At 46.1% G+C, this 19,053-nt stretch overlaps 1 protein-coding gene across 1 annotated transcript in view; it reads left to right on the top strand.

The window, feature by feature from the left end:
- The window catches only part of LOC126291467 (uncharacterized), a 2,161,958-nt gene that overhangs the window by 1,992,216 nt on the left and 150,689 nt on the right, over positions 1–19,053 (top strand). The window contains exons 24-25 of the mRNA XM_049984978.1: positions 263–381; positions 18,633–18,815. Of these exons, the coding sequence (XP_049840935.1) occupies positions 263–381; positions 18,633–18,815 (302 nt within the window). The remainder of the gene's footprint in view (positions 1–262; positions 382–18,632; positions 18,816–19,053) is intronic.

Genomic DNA, 19,053 nt, shown 5'->3' with positions numbered 1-19,053 from the left:
CGTGCAGGAAAATCCCCACTTCATCGCTACCTCGGAGGAGCTGAGGTCATCGCTGGTGCGACGACTATAGCACCACGTTGAAATTCTCTTAAATCTTGATAACCTGCCATTGTAGCAACTGCGCCAGGCAGTTGTCTTATGCTGTATAGGCGCTGCCGACCGCATCGCCATAGTCTACCAGTTTACATATACACCTGTATTTGAATACGCATGCCAGTCCCTGTTTCTACAGAACGCTGATGTGACACGATTTTGTTTCCAGACAAGGAGGGCAAGGACAAGGAGAAGAAGGAGGCGCAGATCCCGCAGCTGGCCGTACCGCGGCTGAGCGTCTGTGCCGATGCCCAGAAGGTGGACCGCGCCAAGCTCGCACAGACCGAGGTCAGTCGCTTTCGCCTGCAGTCTGTACTGGTAGAGATCACGTTCCTGCTTGTACGCCAAAAGTCTTTTCAATAAGGAAAAATTTGCTGCACAGATAGAGCAGGCGCAGAAACTTAGTAAATAATGAGGCAAAATGAATGAAAAATAATCAAGGACTGTAGGAGAGTAGAGAAATGAACAAGTGGCAAGTGTTAAACGAAATGGTCTATAGCAGGGCTTCCCAACCTGTGATCCGCGTAAGGGGTCCGCCGGCTCTTCCTAGGGGGTCCGCGGCCACCTTTCACCAAATCGTGCAAAATAATGAGTAAAATTATTGAATAAAAATGTGAAAATCAAATTCATCACTATTTTCTTTTCGTGTGTGAAACATGTGTACTTTTACTTCAGGTCGTATTCCCAAGCAGCCTTTGCGGTTCCTAAGTGAGAACGCACACACAGTTTAATGCCGGAGAATGCGGCTTCTCTGATCGACTGTTTCGCAACAATTCAGGGTCGTTTGTGTGCGCCGGCTCACGGCGGTAGATGCACTGAAGCCTTTTACGCATGCGCGGAGCGAGCTTTGTCGACCAATCACAGCGCTCAATGGCACGTATGCGGCCCCAGGCATCGTTAAATGTTAAACTTGCTTTGTCAGTGCACTACCTATTTCATAAGTCGATTTTTGACTAGTTTATTACTTCTAACATCGATCCGTGGCTGAAGTCGGGATCATTGAAGAAGGGTGCGGTTTCTCCATCGCCTTCAAAACAAGGGAAGTTTCCAGTGGAAATGAAGGAGGAGAGAGAACGACCAAAGGAAGAACAATCACAAGAAGCTCCAAAGACTATTGATACTTCGGGGGGGGGGGGGGGGGGAGGAAGGGGTCATTGGGAACATGGCACTTGCATTAAGAAGCTTTCAGTTCCCATGGGTTTCGCTCTGAAATTTAAAATTACTGTGCTCTCGTCTGACTAGGGGTCCGCCATGGATTTTCGACTGTAGAAGGTGTCCGCCAGCTGAAAAGGTTGGGAAGCCCTGGTCTATAGAATAGTAAGAGTAAATAGTATGATAAGTAAGACAAGCCAATTTACAAAGAAAACAGAGAGAGAAATGAAAAGTGCAGAAAATAAGAGAAGTAACCAGAGGAAGAGTAAATAGGAGGGAAAAAAAGACAGGAGATGAAAACAAAAGATAGAGTATTGAGAAAGGCTATGGGTGAAGGACGTAGAACAACAAAGGAAGAGCAAATGGGAACAGAAAGATTTCATAGAGAAGAAAATGATGCCAGCAGAAATAAAGCGAAGGTGTAGGCAGAAGTGCCAGCAGAGGAAGGAGAAATGCACAGCAAAACATAGACTTGTTCAATAAGAAACTGAACATGACTACACCCCTCTGGGGTTTCGCCTTTGCTCTGGCATACAGCCACCAAAGACCATACAAAGGAATTCAAATGTGATCCGAAGCACAAAGCAGTAGAGGTGTTTATGTTTTTTCAGCACTCCTGTGACATGATCAATGAGAGGTGTAACATTTACATGTGCATGAAAAAACGGCGAAGGAGCCCTCAAATACCCTTCCTCTCACCCCCCCCCCCTCCCTCCCCTGGCCAGTTCAGCAGCACCCTCAGTGCCACGCACACACCTTTGTTGAGCATGTTAAATATGTACCTGACAAACTACAACACCCGCCCAGCTGATTTATACCCTGTGTCTTCTATAGCGCCTGAGGGCAGACAACCCCTTAACACTGCTCAGATGGGATTTCCTGCCCACAGACGCTAGGCGCTAGAGCAGTCCCGAGACACGTCTCAACTGAACGGGTGTTGAAGTCTCTGATAGGTAGGTATTTAACATGATCAACAAAGGTGTGTGAGTGGCGTAGAGGATGTTTCCGAAATGTTGGGGGGGGGGGGGGGGGGGGAAGAGCTGGAGGCCTCTTTGCCATTTTATTCACACACCAGTTAATGTTGCACCGCTCCATTGGCAGGCCACAGGAGGGCTGAAAAAACCTAACCACCCTTTGCTACTATGAATGAGGTTCCAATTTTGTCGACTGGATTAGGATGGCCCCTGGTGCTTCCATCATGTAAACCAGAGCAAAAATTGCAGTCGGGCTACACTCCAAGAGGTGCGATAGATGGGGTTACATCCCTATGATGGCCTTAGAGAACGACCGAATTGTCCAAGGGGTGTCAGCAGTGTCATTGTTGTCAAGAAAGTTGTCCTGTTGTTCATCATACTGTGGACTGTCGTTTTCAACTCCGAAATGCAAGGGTATCAACGCCCCGAGGAAAAGTGTGATCCCATCGAAGCCCTTTGTGCCATGTCGTGAGGGATTTTCGCGTCGATTCCTAGCGGCGGTATTCCTGAAATGTTTTCCCCAGCTGCTCATAAGAAAAGTGCATGATTTCAAGGCTGGGAGTTGCGGTTCTGACCTCTGTCGCAGAGACGTCAAAAGAAAGGGTGGAATATGGGTAAGAAAGGGTGTGGCCACTTTCCCATCTTGTAACACATCCACAGTGGCGTGGTGAAATTTGGTGACAATGTCACATCATTAGTCCACCTTATACCTTACATCCCCATCCCCACGAACTATGGACCTTGCCGTTGGTGGGGAGGCTTGTGTGCCTCAGCGATACAGATAGCCGTACCGTAGGTGCAACCACAACAGAGGGATATCAGTTGAGAGGCCAGACAAACGTATGGTTCCTGAAGAGGGGCAGCAGCCTTTTCAGTAGTTGTAGGGGCAACAGTCAGGATGATTGACTGATATGGGCTTGTAACACTAACCAAAATGGCCTTGCTGTGCTGGTACTACGAACGGCTGAAAGCAAGGGGAAACTTCAGCTATAATTTTTCCTGAGGGCATGCAGCTTTACGAGAGCTGCATCAAACCAGTCTCTGGACTGAAGACCACAACAACAACATACCTTACATGAATATCTGAGCTGTGGCCTTTTTTCGCATGTGGCTAAACATTGCTCTCTGTGTGTGTTTCTGAATTAAGTGCGCTCAACGACGAGCTCACCTGTACTACACCTTGCTGTTTGAGGCAACATGTAGCAGGGTGCCCTGCGCTTTTGTACCACTACAGAGGAAGACTGTAGACACATTTGAGCCAAATTTCAAACTAAAGCGTCGGAAACAGTTAATAGTAACGAAAATTTGATACTTTTTTTTACACAGTATATTGACACTGAACATGTATACGAAGTTTGTTCAAAAAATTCCGGAACATTCGTAATTTCGCGTCAATGGTCTGTTAGAGCGAAATGTGGCTGGCATCCCTGCACACGCCTGTGTTTAATGTGTAACTGCCGTAAGTTTCATTGTTGTACGTCTGTTGGTTATTGTTCAGTGCTGTACTGAGTAGAACGTTGTGTCGCACAGTCTGCAAATTTGGAGACGGCACAGTTACAGGAACAACGCGTCTGCATTAAATTTTGCGTGAAACTCGAGAAAGCCTTTACGGAGACACGCCAAATAATGCCGGAATCGTACGGTGGTGAATTCTTAAGCGGTACTCGATGCTACGAACGGTTCATACAGTTTGACAATGGCCGAACAGAAGTTAAAGATAACCGTCGTTCAGGGCACTCTTCGATGTCTACCGACGACGCTCATGTCTGGAATGTCAACAAAATTGTGCCTACCAATCGAAGACTATCGGAGAGATTGCAGTAGAATCTAACATTTCATTTGGAACATGTCATAGCAACTGACATAGCATCTTGGAATGCATCGTCTTGCAGCCAAGTTCGTCGCACGGCTCACGGGTCAAGACCAAAACGACCTTCGCATCGCAATCTGAGAAGAGCTTTTGGATCGCGCAAATGAGAACGAAATGTTCCTTAAGAGAATCATAACTGGAGGTGATGAGGGGTGGGTCTACGGTTATGATGTTGAGACCGAGGTCAATCTTCACAATGCGTCGGGAGAAGTTCTCCAAGACCAAAAAGAGCTCGTCAAGATAGGTCAAATGTCAAATCCATGCTGACAGTTTTATTTGACGGCTCACGGACCAAGACCAGAAAGACCTTCGTATCGCAATGTGTGAAGAGCTTTTGGATCGTGCAAATGACAACGAAATGTTCCTTAAGAAAATCATAACTGGTGGTGCGAAGTGGGTCTCTGGTTATGATGTTGAGACCGAGATCAGTCTTCACAATGGGTCGGGAGAAGTTCTCCAAGACCAAAAGGAGATCGTCAGGTCAGGTCAAATGTCAAAGCCATGCTGATAGTTTCTTTTTACTTTGAAGGATTAGTTCATTATGAATTTGTGTCACGGGGGCAAACTGTTATCGGGGCATTTTGCGACGCCTGCGAGAAAATGTGAGAAGAAAATGGTCTGCAATATGGCGAAACAAATCATGGCTCTCGCATCACGACAACGCACCCGCACATTAATCCCCGTTGGTGCGTGTCTATTGCACAAAGAACGAAATCTGTGCTGCCTCATCCTCCATACTCTCCAGAACTGGTCCCTGCGGATTTTTTTTATTTCCCCGATGAAAGAATGAATATTTGAAACGATAGACGAGATAAACGAAAATTCGCAGATAGCGCTTCCGGATGTGGAAATGGCGTTTGGAGCGGTCAGTCAGTTGTAGAGGAGAGTATTTCGAAGGAGACAATGCACAATAAGTAAAAGATAAGCGAAGAAAAATTTTGTGGGCAAAGTCGCAGAATTTTTTGAGCAGATCTCGTTTGAAAGACGTTTCTCACTCCGTGGTCAACAGAATCATTAACCTACCTTCAAAAGAAATTACGAAAGAATAACGTGTGCTGGAACATGTAACTACTAAACTGCCTGAATCAAAATGTGAAACACTCAGAAGACACGGTCAAATGTGAATGTAATTTCGTTTAAGTACAGAGCGTCGGCGGGTATGAAAATGATTAGAATTACAACTCTCTGTGACAGATAGAAAGGCTCTCAGAGCGCATTTAATGTTGTTCGTCTTTTTAATTTTATTACCAAGCCTGGTAAGGATTGAACAACGTCAGATGTTGACTGGTCACTGTGAGAGACACGGAGATTTTACGTACTCGTGTAAGACATCGTTATCACCGCCTGACAAATTTCGGAAGGGGTTTCATTGTGGATTTCCATTTTGCCGACTGGTCGAATCGCACAATTTCCAGTTTTGTGAGGTATTCGGATATGACAGTTGCCCTGTGGGAACGTGGGGAAAGACATAAGTTTATACTTATCGCCGAGGTTCCAGTCAAAGACCGTCCAGTAACCCTGACCAGGGACACCAATAACAGAATAACAGGAACTGCCAGTGTATCATTTGTGTTTACTTGCTGACATAGACTGACAGTTAAGTTAAGATTTCTAGCCTCCGGGGTAACATTTGCGACAAGAATTGCAGCAAATACATTATTTGTAATGAATAACATCGACTACTACATGTAACACTTTTTTTTTAATTAGGAAGGAAGACCCAGAAGCTTTTAGAAAGCAAACTAAGTAAACTAAACTCCTTCCGAATAGGCCATGAAGGCCCAAAGGGACCGACCGGCCGCCGTGTCATCCTCAACCCACAGGCGTCGCTGGACGCGGATAGGGAGGGGCACGTGGTCAGCACACAGCTCTCCTGGCCGTATGACAGTTTCAGAGATCGGAGCCGCTACTTCTCAAACAAGTAGCTCCTCTGTTTGCCGCACAAGGGGTGAGCTCACCCCGCTTGCCAACAGCGCTCGGCAGACCGGATGGTCTCCCATCATCCAAGTGCCAGTCCAGCCCGACAACGCTTCGGTGATCTGACGGGAACCGGTGTTACCACTGGGGCGAGGCCTTTGGCTTTAGAAAGCAAAAGGTGAAAAAAAAATTTTTGTAAGCAGGTGTACGCAAACCTGCCACCTTACTCTTTAAAGTTCACGATACTATCACTGTTTCTTAATTACTATGTAAAGATCATACTAACTAGGTAAAACAATCTCTACAACAGCTGAGCATGTCATTTTCTAGTATGGTAAGTTGTACTGTCCCCTGTGTACATAGGTTGAGATCAGTCTTGACTCTATGTCTTCTCGCACTTGGAACACCACAGCTAGTGGGAGTCTCCATGGACAATGAACCGAGATAGCTGGCAAAGCAGGACCGGTATTTTGCCCAGCATTGCCCAGCAAGAAGCACCAATAATCTAAGATTTCTTTGACACCGTCGCGGAAGAAATAGTATAGCCCCATTCCTACACTCCTGGAAATTGAAATAAGAACACCGTGAATTCATTGTCCCAGGAAGGGGAAACTTTATTGACACATTCCTCGGGTCAGATACATCACATGATCACACTGACAGAACCACAGGCACATAGACACAGGCAACAGAGCATGCACAATGTCGGCACTAGTACAGTGTATATCCACCTTCGCAGCAATGCAGGCTGCTATTCTCTCATGGAGACGATCGTACAGATGCTGGATGTAGTCCTGTGGAACGGCTTGCCATGCCATTTCCACCTGGCGCCTCAGTTGGACCAGCGTTCGTGCTGGACGTGCAGACCGCGTGAGACGACGCTTCATCCAGTCACAAACATGCTCAATGGGGGACAGATCCGGAGATCTTGCTGGCCAGGGTAGTTGACTTACACCTTCTAGAGCACGTTGGGTGGCACGGGATACATGCGGACGTGCATTGTCCTGTTGGAACAGCAAGTTCCCTTGCCGGTCTAGGAATGGAAGAACGATGGGTTCGATGACGGTTTGGATGTACCGTGCACTATTCAGTGTCCCCTCGACGATCACCAGAGGTGTACGGCCAGTGTAGGAGATCGCTCCCCACACCATGATGCCGGGTGTTGGCCCTGTGTGCCTCGGTCGTATGCAGTCCTGATTGTGGCGCTCACCTGCATGGCGCCAAACACGCATACGACCATCATTGGCACCAAGGCAGAAGCGACTCTCATCGCTGAAGACGACACGTCTCCATTCGTCCCTCCATCCACGCCTGTCGCGACACCACTGGAGGCGGGCTGCACGATGTTGGGGCGTGAGCGGAAGACGGCCTAACGGTGTGCGGGACCGTAGCCCAGCTTCATGGAGACGGTTGCGAATGGTCCTCGCCGATACCCCAGGAGCAACAGTGTCCCTAATTTGCTGGGAAGTGGCGGTGCGGTCCCCTACGGCACTGCGTAGGATCCTACGGTCTTGGCGTGCATCCGTGCGTCGCTGCGGTCCGGTCCCAGGTCGACGGGCACGTGCACCTTCCGCCGACCACTGGCGACAACATCGATGTACTGTGGAGACCTCACGCCCCACGTGTTGAGCAATTCGGCGGTACGTCCACCCGGCCTCCCGCATGCCCACTATACGCCCTCGCTCAAAGTCCGTCAACTGCACATACGATTCACGTCCACGCTGTCGCGGCATGCTACCAGTGTTAAAGACTGCGATGGAGCTCCGTATGCCACGGCAAACTGGCTGACACTGACGGCGGCGGTGCACAAATGCTGCGCAGCTAGCGCCATTCGACGGCCAACACCGCGGTTCCTGGTGTGTCCGCTGTGCCGTGCGTGTGATCATTGCATGTACAGCCCTCTCGCAGTGTCCGATGCAAGTATGGTGGGTCTGACACTCCGGTGTCAATGTGTTCTTTTTTCCATTTCCAGGAGTGTATAAACCAGTTGACTTCATATGTCCTGGCAGCTGGGAAGTAGACGAGATGCGGCTGAAACTGAGCGTCAGAAATAATCGACGCGGGCGGCTGTCGTAACAGGAGGGTTAACATTTCTTATGTCAGCAGCCAACACACAGCCGCCGTACCACATGTCAACCGACGTGAGTCAGGATCAAGTAGGCTCTGCTATGATACGTGGACACAGAGGCGCGACGACCAGATGAGTGGAGCCTAATCGTTGACGATTACGGAATTTGTCATTCAAGGCCACGTACCAAGAAATCCGCACTTCTGTGCGGTAAAGCGTAGGTGGGCAACACTTCATACCCTCTCCCATCGCACGGCAGGGTGGCGTCGTTCAACCGAATTTGCACGGTGGTGCCTCTGTAACTGGCGATGACAGTCCTTGGCCATGGGCGATCGTGTAGAAGGCAGGTAATGTAGATGTGGTGTGACTAGGGGCTCCCGTTAGGTTGACCGTCCGCCGGGCGCAAGCCTTTCGATTTGACGCCACTTCGTCGACTTGCGCGTCAATAGGGATGAAATAACGGTGATAAGGACAACACAACACCCAGTCCCTGAGTGGAGAAAATCTCAGACGTAGCCAGGAATCGAACCTGGGCCCTTAGGGTTGACATTCTGTCGCGTTGATCACTTTTTTGGGGGAGGGGGGGGGGGGGAGAGGGCAGACGGACCGGGACTTGAACCCGGATTACCCGCTGTATGCGAGCACTCCGTCTTCAGGCAGCGAGTGGCCTACCGGGACCATTCGACCGCCGTGTCATCCTCATAGTAGGATGCGGATTGGAGGGGCGTGGGGTCAGCACACCGCTCTCCCAGTTGTTATGATGGTATTCTTGACCGAAGGTGCTACTATTCGGTCGAGTAGCTCCTCAATAGGCATCACGAGGCTGAGTGCACCCCGAAAAATGGCAACAGCGCATGGCAGCTGGATGGTCACCCATCCAAGTACCGTCACGCCCAACAGCGCTTAACCTCGGTGATCTCACGTCACGGAAACCGGTGTATCCACTGCAGCAAGGCCGTTGCCTGCTGTATCCGAGCAGTCACCTTTCTTTTTTCTTTCTTTTTTTTTGAGAAATCTGAGGAAACGAAGTAAAATAACAATGAGCAAAAAAAAACAGAGAAAAATGAGGAAGCCCCTTTTTACTTTATTTCTAATTTTATTTTATCTTTTTTGGCGGGGGGGGGGGGGGGGGCGGCGACCATAGTGGACCGGTAGGGGCTCGGGGGACAAAGTGGGCAGAGGTCGAAACCCGAGCCCTGGCAACACTGTCCCCCTCACCTCCACCGAGCCTGTGGTGCTTGGGGAAGCGGGAGACACAGAAATCAACAGAAGTGGAAGCCGTTGTTGTTATTTATTTATTTGCGTTGTGTTTTTGTAATATTCACTATTATCATGAAATTATGTGGAACACATAGACGACAGAGAAAGAAAATATATAAATTCTGGGTAAAGAAATGAAAAGAAAAAGGAAAAGCAAAAAGAAATAAAATCCGCGCAATCTGCGACGCGCTCTCCCATCCGCGGAGGTCAGAAGTTAAGCTCAGACAGTGCTGGGGGAGGAGGGATAGATGCCCTCTGAGCCAGGCACCCCCTAACTTAGTGGAGGTCTAACAAAGACCGCTCGATCACGTCATACCCTCTCCCAATGCATGGCCTGGTGGCGTCGTTCAACCACATTTGCGCAGCGGTTCCTCTGTAACTGGCGATAACAGTCCTTGGCCATGGACGATCGTGTAGAAGGCAGGTAAATGTAAATGTGGTGTGACTAGGGCCTCCCGTTGGGTAGACCGTCCGCCGGTTGTAAGTCTTTCGATCTCACGCCACTTCGCCAACTTGCGCGTCAATGGGGATAAAATGACGATGATCGGGACAACACAACACCCTGAGCGGAGAAAATCTCCGACCCAGCCGGGAATCGAACCCGGGCCCTTAGGATTGACATTCTGCGTTGTTGATCGTTGTGTTTGGTCGTTGCGGGCGCCACATGACACCCGTTCAAGTTCGTTTTGTTGATCCTTCCACTCAGTTTTTTATTACAGAGGCCAACCACCTCTCTGGTTTTAATGTCGTGTGACGAGGGCCTCCCGTCGGGTAGGCCGCTCGCCTGGTGCAAGTCTTTCGACTTGCGCGTCGATGGAGATGAAATGATGGTTGTTATGGTTGGCAGGAGAGCCAACCGTGTTTTTCTAGAGGAGGCCGAAATGCACGCGTCTCAGCTCACGCAGGCAGGCGTGAGGTCTGGAACATGACAAGCGAATTGGAATTGAGAAAAACGGACGTATCTGGTGGAATACTTAACTTTAATCCATTAATGGAGAACGTTGCTCTTTATGGTACATGATTCACAATATCAATAGTACGGATACTGGCGCCTTGCTAGGTCGTAGCAAATAACGTAGCTAACGGCTATGCTAATTGTCGTCTCGGCAAATGAGAGCGTAGAAGTCAGTGAACCATCGCTAGCAAAGTCGGCTGTACAACTGGGGGGAGTGCTAGGAAGTCTCTCTAGACCTACCTCGTGGCGGCGCTCGGTCTGCAATTACTGATAGTGGCGACGTATACCACCGGACCGCGGCCGATTTAAAGGCTACCACCTAGCAAGTGTGGTGTCTCGCGGTGACACCACAGTGGTGATTAGGACAACACGACACCCAGTCCCTGAGCGCAGAAAAAGCACTCAGCTACCGGGGGCAGACTAGAAGGCAGATCACCCAGCCGGTAACTATAATCAGTTACAAACGTACGAATGTGATTGAGTGGCGGCGAAATATGACCGACAGCGACTGGAGGCGAGGGTGCAGTGAAGGTAGCACCAGTTTATCGATGACACTGCCGACCAGGCTGACTTGCTCAGAACGCCATAGTCGGCGCATCTTTCCCAGAAACAGCGCCTCCACTCTGTTCCTAACATTGGTCGAACCTACCTCGCTTTCACATGAGGACAATGTCAAAGCGTAAGTAATTTTAAAAACAGGGTCACCACTCACGGAATAAAATTTGGTTAACAGGACATCCACAACAGAGCATCGTATAATCAGATAATAAACCGCTTCAATTGTAAATAGTCTTATTGGTTCAATCAAGACCGGTTTCTGGTGATTATAAGTCCATCTCCAGGTGAACAAGACTGCAGTAGGAAAACGGAGAAAGTATAATAAGAGACTCTTTACCACTAACACTTGTTTATTATAGTAGGCTAATAGTGGGAATTCACTGCCCAGTCGTAAACATGAGTTGATATGGCCAGGTGTTGACAGGTGTGAAAATTACCGAACCATCAATTTAATAAGTCACGGTTGCAAAATACTAATACGAATTCTTTACAGACGAATAGAAAAATTGGTTGAAGACGACCTCGGGAAAGATCAGTTTGGATTCCGTAGTAATGTTGCAACACGCGAGGCACAACTGATCCTACGACTTACCTTAGTAGATTAAGGAAAGGCAAACCTACGTTTCTAGCATTTGTATACCTATTTACAGAAAGCTTTTGACAATGTTGACTGGAATACACTCTTTCAGATTCTGAAGGTGGCAGCGGTAAAATACAGTGAGCGAAAGACTGTTTACAATTTGTACAGAAACCAGATGGCAGTCTTAAGAGTCGAGGGGCATGAAAGGGAAGCAGTGATTAAGAAGGGAGTGAAACGGGGTTGTAGCCTATCCCCGATGTTCTTCAGTCTGTATATTGAGCAGGCAATAAAGGAACCAAAAGAAAAATTTGGAGTAGGAATTAAAATCCATGGAGAAGAAATAAAAATTTTGAGGTTTGCCGACGACTTTGTAATTCTGTAAGAGACAGCAAAGGGTCTGGAAGAGCAGCTGTACGGAATGATCAGTATCTTGAAAGGAAGGTCTAACATGAACATAACCAAAAGTAAAACGTGGATAATGGGATGTAATCGAATTAAATCAGGTGATGCTGAGGACATTAGATTGGAAAATGAAACGCTTAAAGTAGTAAATGAGTTTTGTTATTTGGGGAGCAAAATAACTGATGATGGTCGGAGTAGAGGGGATATAAAATGTAGATTGGCTCTGGCAAGGAAGGCGTTTCTGACTAAGAGAACTTTGTTAACATCGATTATAGATTAAAGTGTCAGGAAATCTTTTCCGAAAGTATGGAGTGTAGCCTTGTATGGAAGTGAAACATGGACGATAAACAGTTCAGACTAGAAGAAAATAGAAGCTTTCGATATGTGGCACTACAGAAGAATGCTGAAGATTAGATGGGTGGATCACATAACTAACGAGGAGGTAATGAATAAAATTGGGGAGAAGAGCAATTTGTGGGACAGCTTGACTAAAAGAAGGAATCGGTAGGTAGGACACGTTCTGATGCATCAAGGGATCGCAATTTAGTACTGGAGGGTAGCGTGGAAGGTAGGCAGGTGATAACTGTGTTTCATTCTAACCTGACCATATCACTTTCATATTTACAGTTTGGCTGTGAATTCCCTGTATTACAACAAACAAGATTTAAATGGCGTACAGTCTCTTATTATAGTTTCTCCATTTTCCCACTGCAGTCTTGTTCACCTAACGGCGGGCTTATAATCGCCCGAAACCAGTCGTCACTGAACCAATAAAACTATTCACAACCGAAGTGGTTTATTACCTAATTCTACTCACGAGATGTCCAAATGCAGCTTGTACCCTGGAAGCAATCGTAATGGCGGTCGGTAGCACATGGTCGAAATGGATTAATTAGGAAGGTCATAAGACATTAATGTGCTGTGCCTGCTGGAACATGTCCATCGTGGAGTCACACCAATGGACGTACCTGTTGTAATATGTGACGGATGCAGAGCGTTGAATGTGGTCATTAAGTAGGACCCCTACATATTTGAGCGCTGATACGTCATTGATGGACACTGCCGCTCCCAGGGACAGCCCCCTGGCCACATCCATATACTTCATCTTCCGCTTACAGATGATACTACTAGCCACTGTACCGTACTGTTGAAACCATCGCAGCGCCGTCTGTATGTCATCCCCTGACCTCGCCAGGAATATGACACTATCAGCATATGCACAACATCGGAACCTCGTAATCCATAAATAAACCCTTCCAAGAATCGGCGGAGACCAAGCACAGCTGGCTCAAGGACAATTGCAAATAAAACGGCAGACAAAGGGTCTCCTTGCCTCACGAAACGTTCGATAGAAATGAGTTTTCATCGATTACTGCCCATCATTCAACCTCGAATGTTCTCCATGAATCTAGCGCAGAACTACATCTACAAACATACGGGGAAGCCCCTACCTTCCATGGTCGTATGGAGAAAATAATTGGTATCAGCTTTGATATATTCAAGACGCCGTATGAGTAATGACGCAGTTTTACACACATCAAAAAAAGTTTTGCATCACCCTGGTTCCCAGGACTCCAGAAGTTAGACGTTGACTGTGGATATTGTTTCACAGACACAGTCCGAAAGATGTAAACAACCATGCAAGAGCAGCGCCAATTAGACGGAGGGGGTCTGACAGCCGATCAGTTCCAGCCATTCCACCAGGAAGGAGGTACACGGCTCGTGTTGTCTGAAGTTCAAACATGCCTAGACGGTCAATACCGCGGTTCAATCGCATCCGCATTGTTACTTAGTGCCATGGACGGCTCTCAACAAGGGAAGTGTCCAGGCGTCTCGGAGCGAACCAAACGGTGTTGCTCGAACATGGGGAAGATAGAGACAGGAACTGTCGATGACATGCCTCGCTCAGGCCGCCCAAGGGCTAATACTGCAGTACATGACGGCTACCTACGGATTATGGCTCGCAGGAACCCTGACAGCAACGCCACCATGTTTAATAATGCTTTTCGTGCAGCCACAGGACGTCGTGTTACGACTCAAACTAACATGTGCAGTAGGCTGCATGATGCGTAGCTTCACTCCAAACGTCCATGGCGAGGTCCATCTTTTCAACCACGACACCATGTAATTCGGTACAGTTGGGCCCAACATGCCGAATGGACCACTCAGGATTGGCATCACGTTCCCTTCACCGATGAGTGTCGCGTATAACTTCAACCAGACAATCGTTGGAGACGCGTTTGGAGGCAACCCGGTCAGGGTGAACGCCTTAGACACACTGTTCAGCCAGTACAGCAAGATGGAGGTTCTCTGCTGTTTTGGGGTTGCATTACGCCGGGCCGACGTACGCCGCTGGTGATCATGGAAGGTGCCGTAGCTGCTGTACGATACGTGAATGCCATCTTCTGACTGATAGTGCAACCATATCGGCAGCATATTGGTGAGGCATTCGTCTTCATGGACGGCAGTTCGCGCCTCCATCGTTGGACTTCCTTCAGGATAGCATCGCTCGAGTACAGTGGCTAGCATGTTCTCTGGACATGAGCCCTATCGAACACGCCTGGGATAGATTAAAAATAGCTGTTTATGGGCGACATGATCCACCAACCACTCTGAGGGATTTACGCCGAATCGCAATTGAGGAGTGGGACAATCTGGCTTGATGAACTTGTGGACAATATGCCACGACAAACACAGGCATGCATCAATGCAAGAGGACGTGCTACTGGGTATTAGAGGTACCGGTGTGTACAGCAATCTCGACCACCACCTCTGAAGGTCTCGCTGTATGGTGATACAACATGAAGTGTTTGGTTTTCATGAGCAATAAAAAGCGAAGGAAAAAAAATGATGTTTATGTCGATCTCTATTCCAATTTTTTGTACAGATTCCGGAACTCTCGGAACCGAGGTGATGCAAAACTTTTTTTGATGTGCGTATTTGGCAAGTCCAATACGTTATGAATCCGTGCTGGCTGTTTGTTAATAGACCGTTTTATTCCTGGTATTTCACAATGTTCGTACGCAGCATACGTTGCAAGACGCCAACGCCCTGCACACGTTGTAAACACTGGTTCTCGCCCGATCCCCGAAATTAAGCAACGTCAGGTCTAGGTGCAACAGATGTTGTTCGCTCAGGGACAGGAAAACCGCCGAAGTGGTGTCCAATTGAAATAACTGCACCACGCCGTTGAAGCACACAACTTTATCGGGTTCCAAAATCCCAGCGCATCAATAAGAATATGGTTATTTGTACATGGATCAGTGTTGTACATTAACTGTATTCCGTAAGTTCAGTGCAATTGTAGTCAACATCATTCTGTATTTTCATTATAGTCAGTGTATAACACTGACCTTTTTACACAAGATCATCAGTGCAACATGCCCTGTGATTAGTGTCATTTTTATGGTTCCATACTACAGCAAGTGGAAACGTCACCCGCATAGGACGACTTTCTTGTACGTCTGTCCGACTGTTAAGAACTCTTTGTCTTAGGAACGGGTAGACTTATCAAATTATTAACGACTACGATCCCTTAGCGGTGTAAAAAAGTGAAGCCTCTAAGTTTAACGCAATAAATGATATGGCAATTTATGTAATATATTTTGATACTCGCAAACTCACTCATAAAACATACGCGATACTTCCCGTTGACCTAGAATCATAAAATTTGGCAAGATCAAGGTTGCACACTGCAACAAAAGGAAAAAAAATGTAAAATTGTTAATTTGTAGCTATACAGCAAGAAAAAAATTTCCTCATTTGTTATCAGACTGGCTGTCCATCGGTCTGTTATAGCCCTTATCTTTCAGAGACAGATAGACCTATCAGTGCTGAAATTTATGTCACATTTATCTCTACATTCATGTGGTGGTGTAAAAAATGTAAGCTTCTAAGTCAGTTCAACCGAAAGATACAGCCATTTATGTCGCATGTTTCGGTACTCGAAAACTCACTCATCAAAAACCGCATGGTGCTTTCCTTTTCTCTAGTCACGAAATTTACCAAGAAGCAAGGTTTCACTGTACAACCAACGGAAAAACCCCTAGAATTATTAATTTGCAAATATATCACATGAAAAAATTGTTTGTTTCATTTGGCATCTGACTGTTTGTCTGTCCTTACATCTGTTAAGCCCCATGTTTCTCAGGAACGAGTAGATGTATCAAGTGGAAATTTATGACACACCCTGAGGTCTGTAGTCGTTTAGTCCTGTAAAAATTTTAAGCTTCTGAGTCACTGCAAGCAAAAGATATTGTCATTTATGTTACATTTGTATTTGTATTGTCATTTATGTTACACATTTTGATACTCGGAAACTCAATCATTAAAACCTAGAAGCTACTCCTCGACGTAGAATCATAAGAGTTCACAAGAACAAAGACTTCACAGTACAAGTAAAAGAAAAAATGAATATTGTTAATTTGTAATTATATCAGAAAAAAATTTCTTTTGTCATTTGTTATCAGACTGTCTCTCCGTCCGTCTGTTAAACCATCTTTTTCTCAGTAACGAATCACGCCCGGAGGTATGTAGTCGTTTAGTGCTGTAAAAATGTAAACAGACGATGTGTCACTTACGTCACACTCGAAAAATCAATAATTAAAATCTAGAAGGTAGTCCCCCTTGACTTACAATCATGAAATTTTATATGAACAAAGATTTCACAGTACAAGGAAAGGAAAAATAATCTGAAAATAGTTAATTTATAATTACATCACATGAAAAGAAAACTCTTTTGTCATTTGTTACCCGACTTCTGACTTGAAATTAAAACATTCATGAAAATATTGGAATCCTGTGAGCATTGTTTTGCGAGTATGAACGTCGATAACAGGCAAAAATACATAGGACAAACTGGATGTATCTTTAAAACCAGATATAAACAACACCTTTTAAGAAGAAATGGCACTAGCCCCCAAAATTCGTCCTTTGCCGACCGTCTTCTGATTACAGATCACTCGCCTAAAGCTATTTGCGTTTTCATCATTTTGAACACCGACAAGAAAGGAGGTAAATTAGATATTCTGGAAGAATTAGAGATTTTTAAATATCTTTCTCGAAATGATAGCCTCATTCTCAATGATCAGCAATAAAAATTTGTTCAACGGTACAAAGCCGTTACTTGACATTTAATTTCACGTTGTGCAGTTTGCCGAAATGGTTTTTTTTTTTTTTTTTTATCGTTTTGTTTGGTCGTTGCGGACGCCGCAAGACATCCTGTTCAAGTGCGGTGGTTGATCCTTCCACTCAGTTTTTTATTACAGAGGCCACCCGGCTCTCTGACCGAACACGCTGACCTACCGTGCTGGCAATCCATCTAAATTAACTCATAATTTTTCATTTATTATATGGTTTATTGGCTATATTTCATGTTATATCGCTTTCTGCAAGCTGTGTCATTCAGCCCTTCCTGTATTTTCTATAATGACGTTTTTATGCTTCAAACTGTACTTCTAAGCTCTGTTGAAGACAAAATGTCACTTTTTCTGTCGCTGTTGAACAAAATATTGCTTTTTACATTATGCACTGAACAATATTCATTATAATTTTCATTTTTTTTTTTCTTTTTCAATCTCAGTTTGTTCGTTGCATCTGCTCGTGGCGGACGTCGTAAGACATCCGTTTAAGTTCGCTGTTGACCTATTAACACAGTTTTTTTATTACAGAGGCCAGCTAACCCTCAGACCGAACGCGCTGAGCTACCGTGCCGGCAATAAACAGAGAGTCCAATAGACGCTTTTTCATAGGTCAGCACGTTACCACAGAGCCGCCGAAGAAGTAAATTTTTTTCGTCTGTCTACACTTGGATGTGAAGTAGGCAAGTTTGTGCATGCCGCTACTAGATGGCACTCTCGATGCAATGTCATGTTGCCCGCACTTGTTAACGCGGGCGTCTCAGTCCATTGCAACCTTGCCGGCACGGTAGCTCAGCGTGTTCGGTCAGAGGGTGATGTGCCCTCTGTAATAAAAAAACTGAGTTAACAGATCAACAATAAACTTAAATGTATGTCCTACAACGACCGAGCAGATGCAACGAACGAAACCGAACAAAATAAGATTTAAAAAAATAATAAAAAATAAAGGTTAGCTGCCCTCTGTAATAAAAATAACTGAGTTAATGGATCAACGATGAACTGAAACGGGTGTCTTGCGACGTCCACCCCGAGCAGATACAACGAAAAAATGAGCTTAAAAAATTAAAAAAAGAAGCAGCCCATAATGGCTCGCCTTCAGGCATTCCTTCTTATATATTTTGTGACTAAAGCCCTTCTGGCTTGTGAAATATTTTATATGTGACAAGTAACTACTGTCTCTGTTTTTTGTTGTTAGTTAGTACTTACACTTTTTATATAAAGATGTATTTTCCTATAAATTTGAAACTATGTTATAGGCCATTTTAATTGTTTTAATTCTGATGAAGGCACTCTTAGAAGTGTTGAAACCTGGTGAATAAGACTAAAAATAATAGTGACCGAGGGCTCATTTGTTTCAATTTTAACAGGCAGAAATCATCCCGATCTTCAATTTGGGTAATGGATGAAGTGTCTGTATACATAATTAAGTTTGTACGGTTCCCCCAGATGGCCTACTCTCAGCTGTCCAATTTTTTTATGCCTGAGGATGGTATGTTGTTTGAACGAAACTAGGTGTTTCAGTAAGGCTGCATACAAATATTGTGCCCAATCTTGTTTTTAAAAAATATATTTAAAAGCTGTATGCCATCGCCTTCCTTAAAACAATGTAAACGTTCAGTGCGTAACATAGCAGTGGTGCAGTGTATGTGTGTTTTGGTGCGGCAGTTCCCCATCATCGAGTTCGACCCGGAGACGTTCCGCATCCTGCTGGACTACCTGCACACCGGCTCGTGCCCGCTCACCTGCTCCAACATCCCGGGCCTCATCTGCGCCGCGGAGCACTACGACCTGCCCGAGCTGCTGCAGGCCTGCTTCCACCACGCCAAGCAGTTCCTGCGCATCGATGTGGTCAGTACCCGCCTATTCTGGCCCACTCTCGTAAAATGAAACGATACTTAAATCGAGACCCTAAGCTGTCGACAGGCATGGATATACATCAACAGGGACAGTTGGAAATGTGTTCCCCGACCGGGACTCGAACCCGGTTCAAATTGCTCTGACAAAGGAACCTCCCCATCGCACCCCCCTCAGATTTAGTTATGAGTTGGTACAGTGGATAGGTCTCGAAAAACTGAACACAGATCAA

This window comes from Schistocerca gregaria, chromosome 9 (genome assembly GCF_023897955.1).
Source record: "Schistocerca gregaria isolate iqSchGreg1 chromosome 9, iqSchGreg1.2, whole genome shotgun sequence".
Classification (NCBI taxonomy): Eukaryota; Metazoa; Arthropoda; class Insecta; order Orthoptera; family Acrididae; genus Schistocerca; species Schistocerca gregaria.
This window is presented reverse-complemented; position numbering and strand designations above follow the sequence as displayed.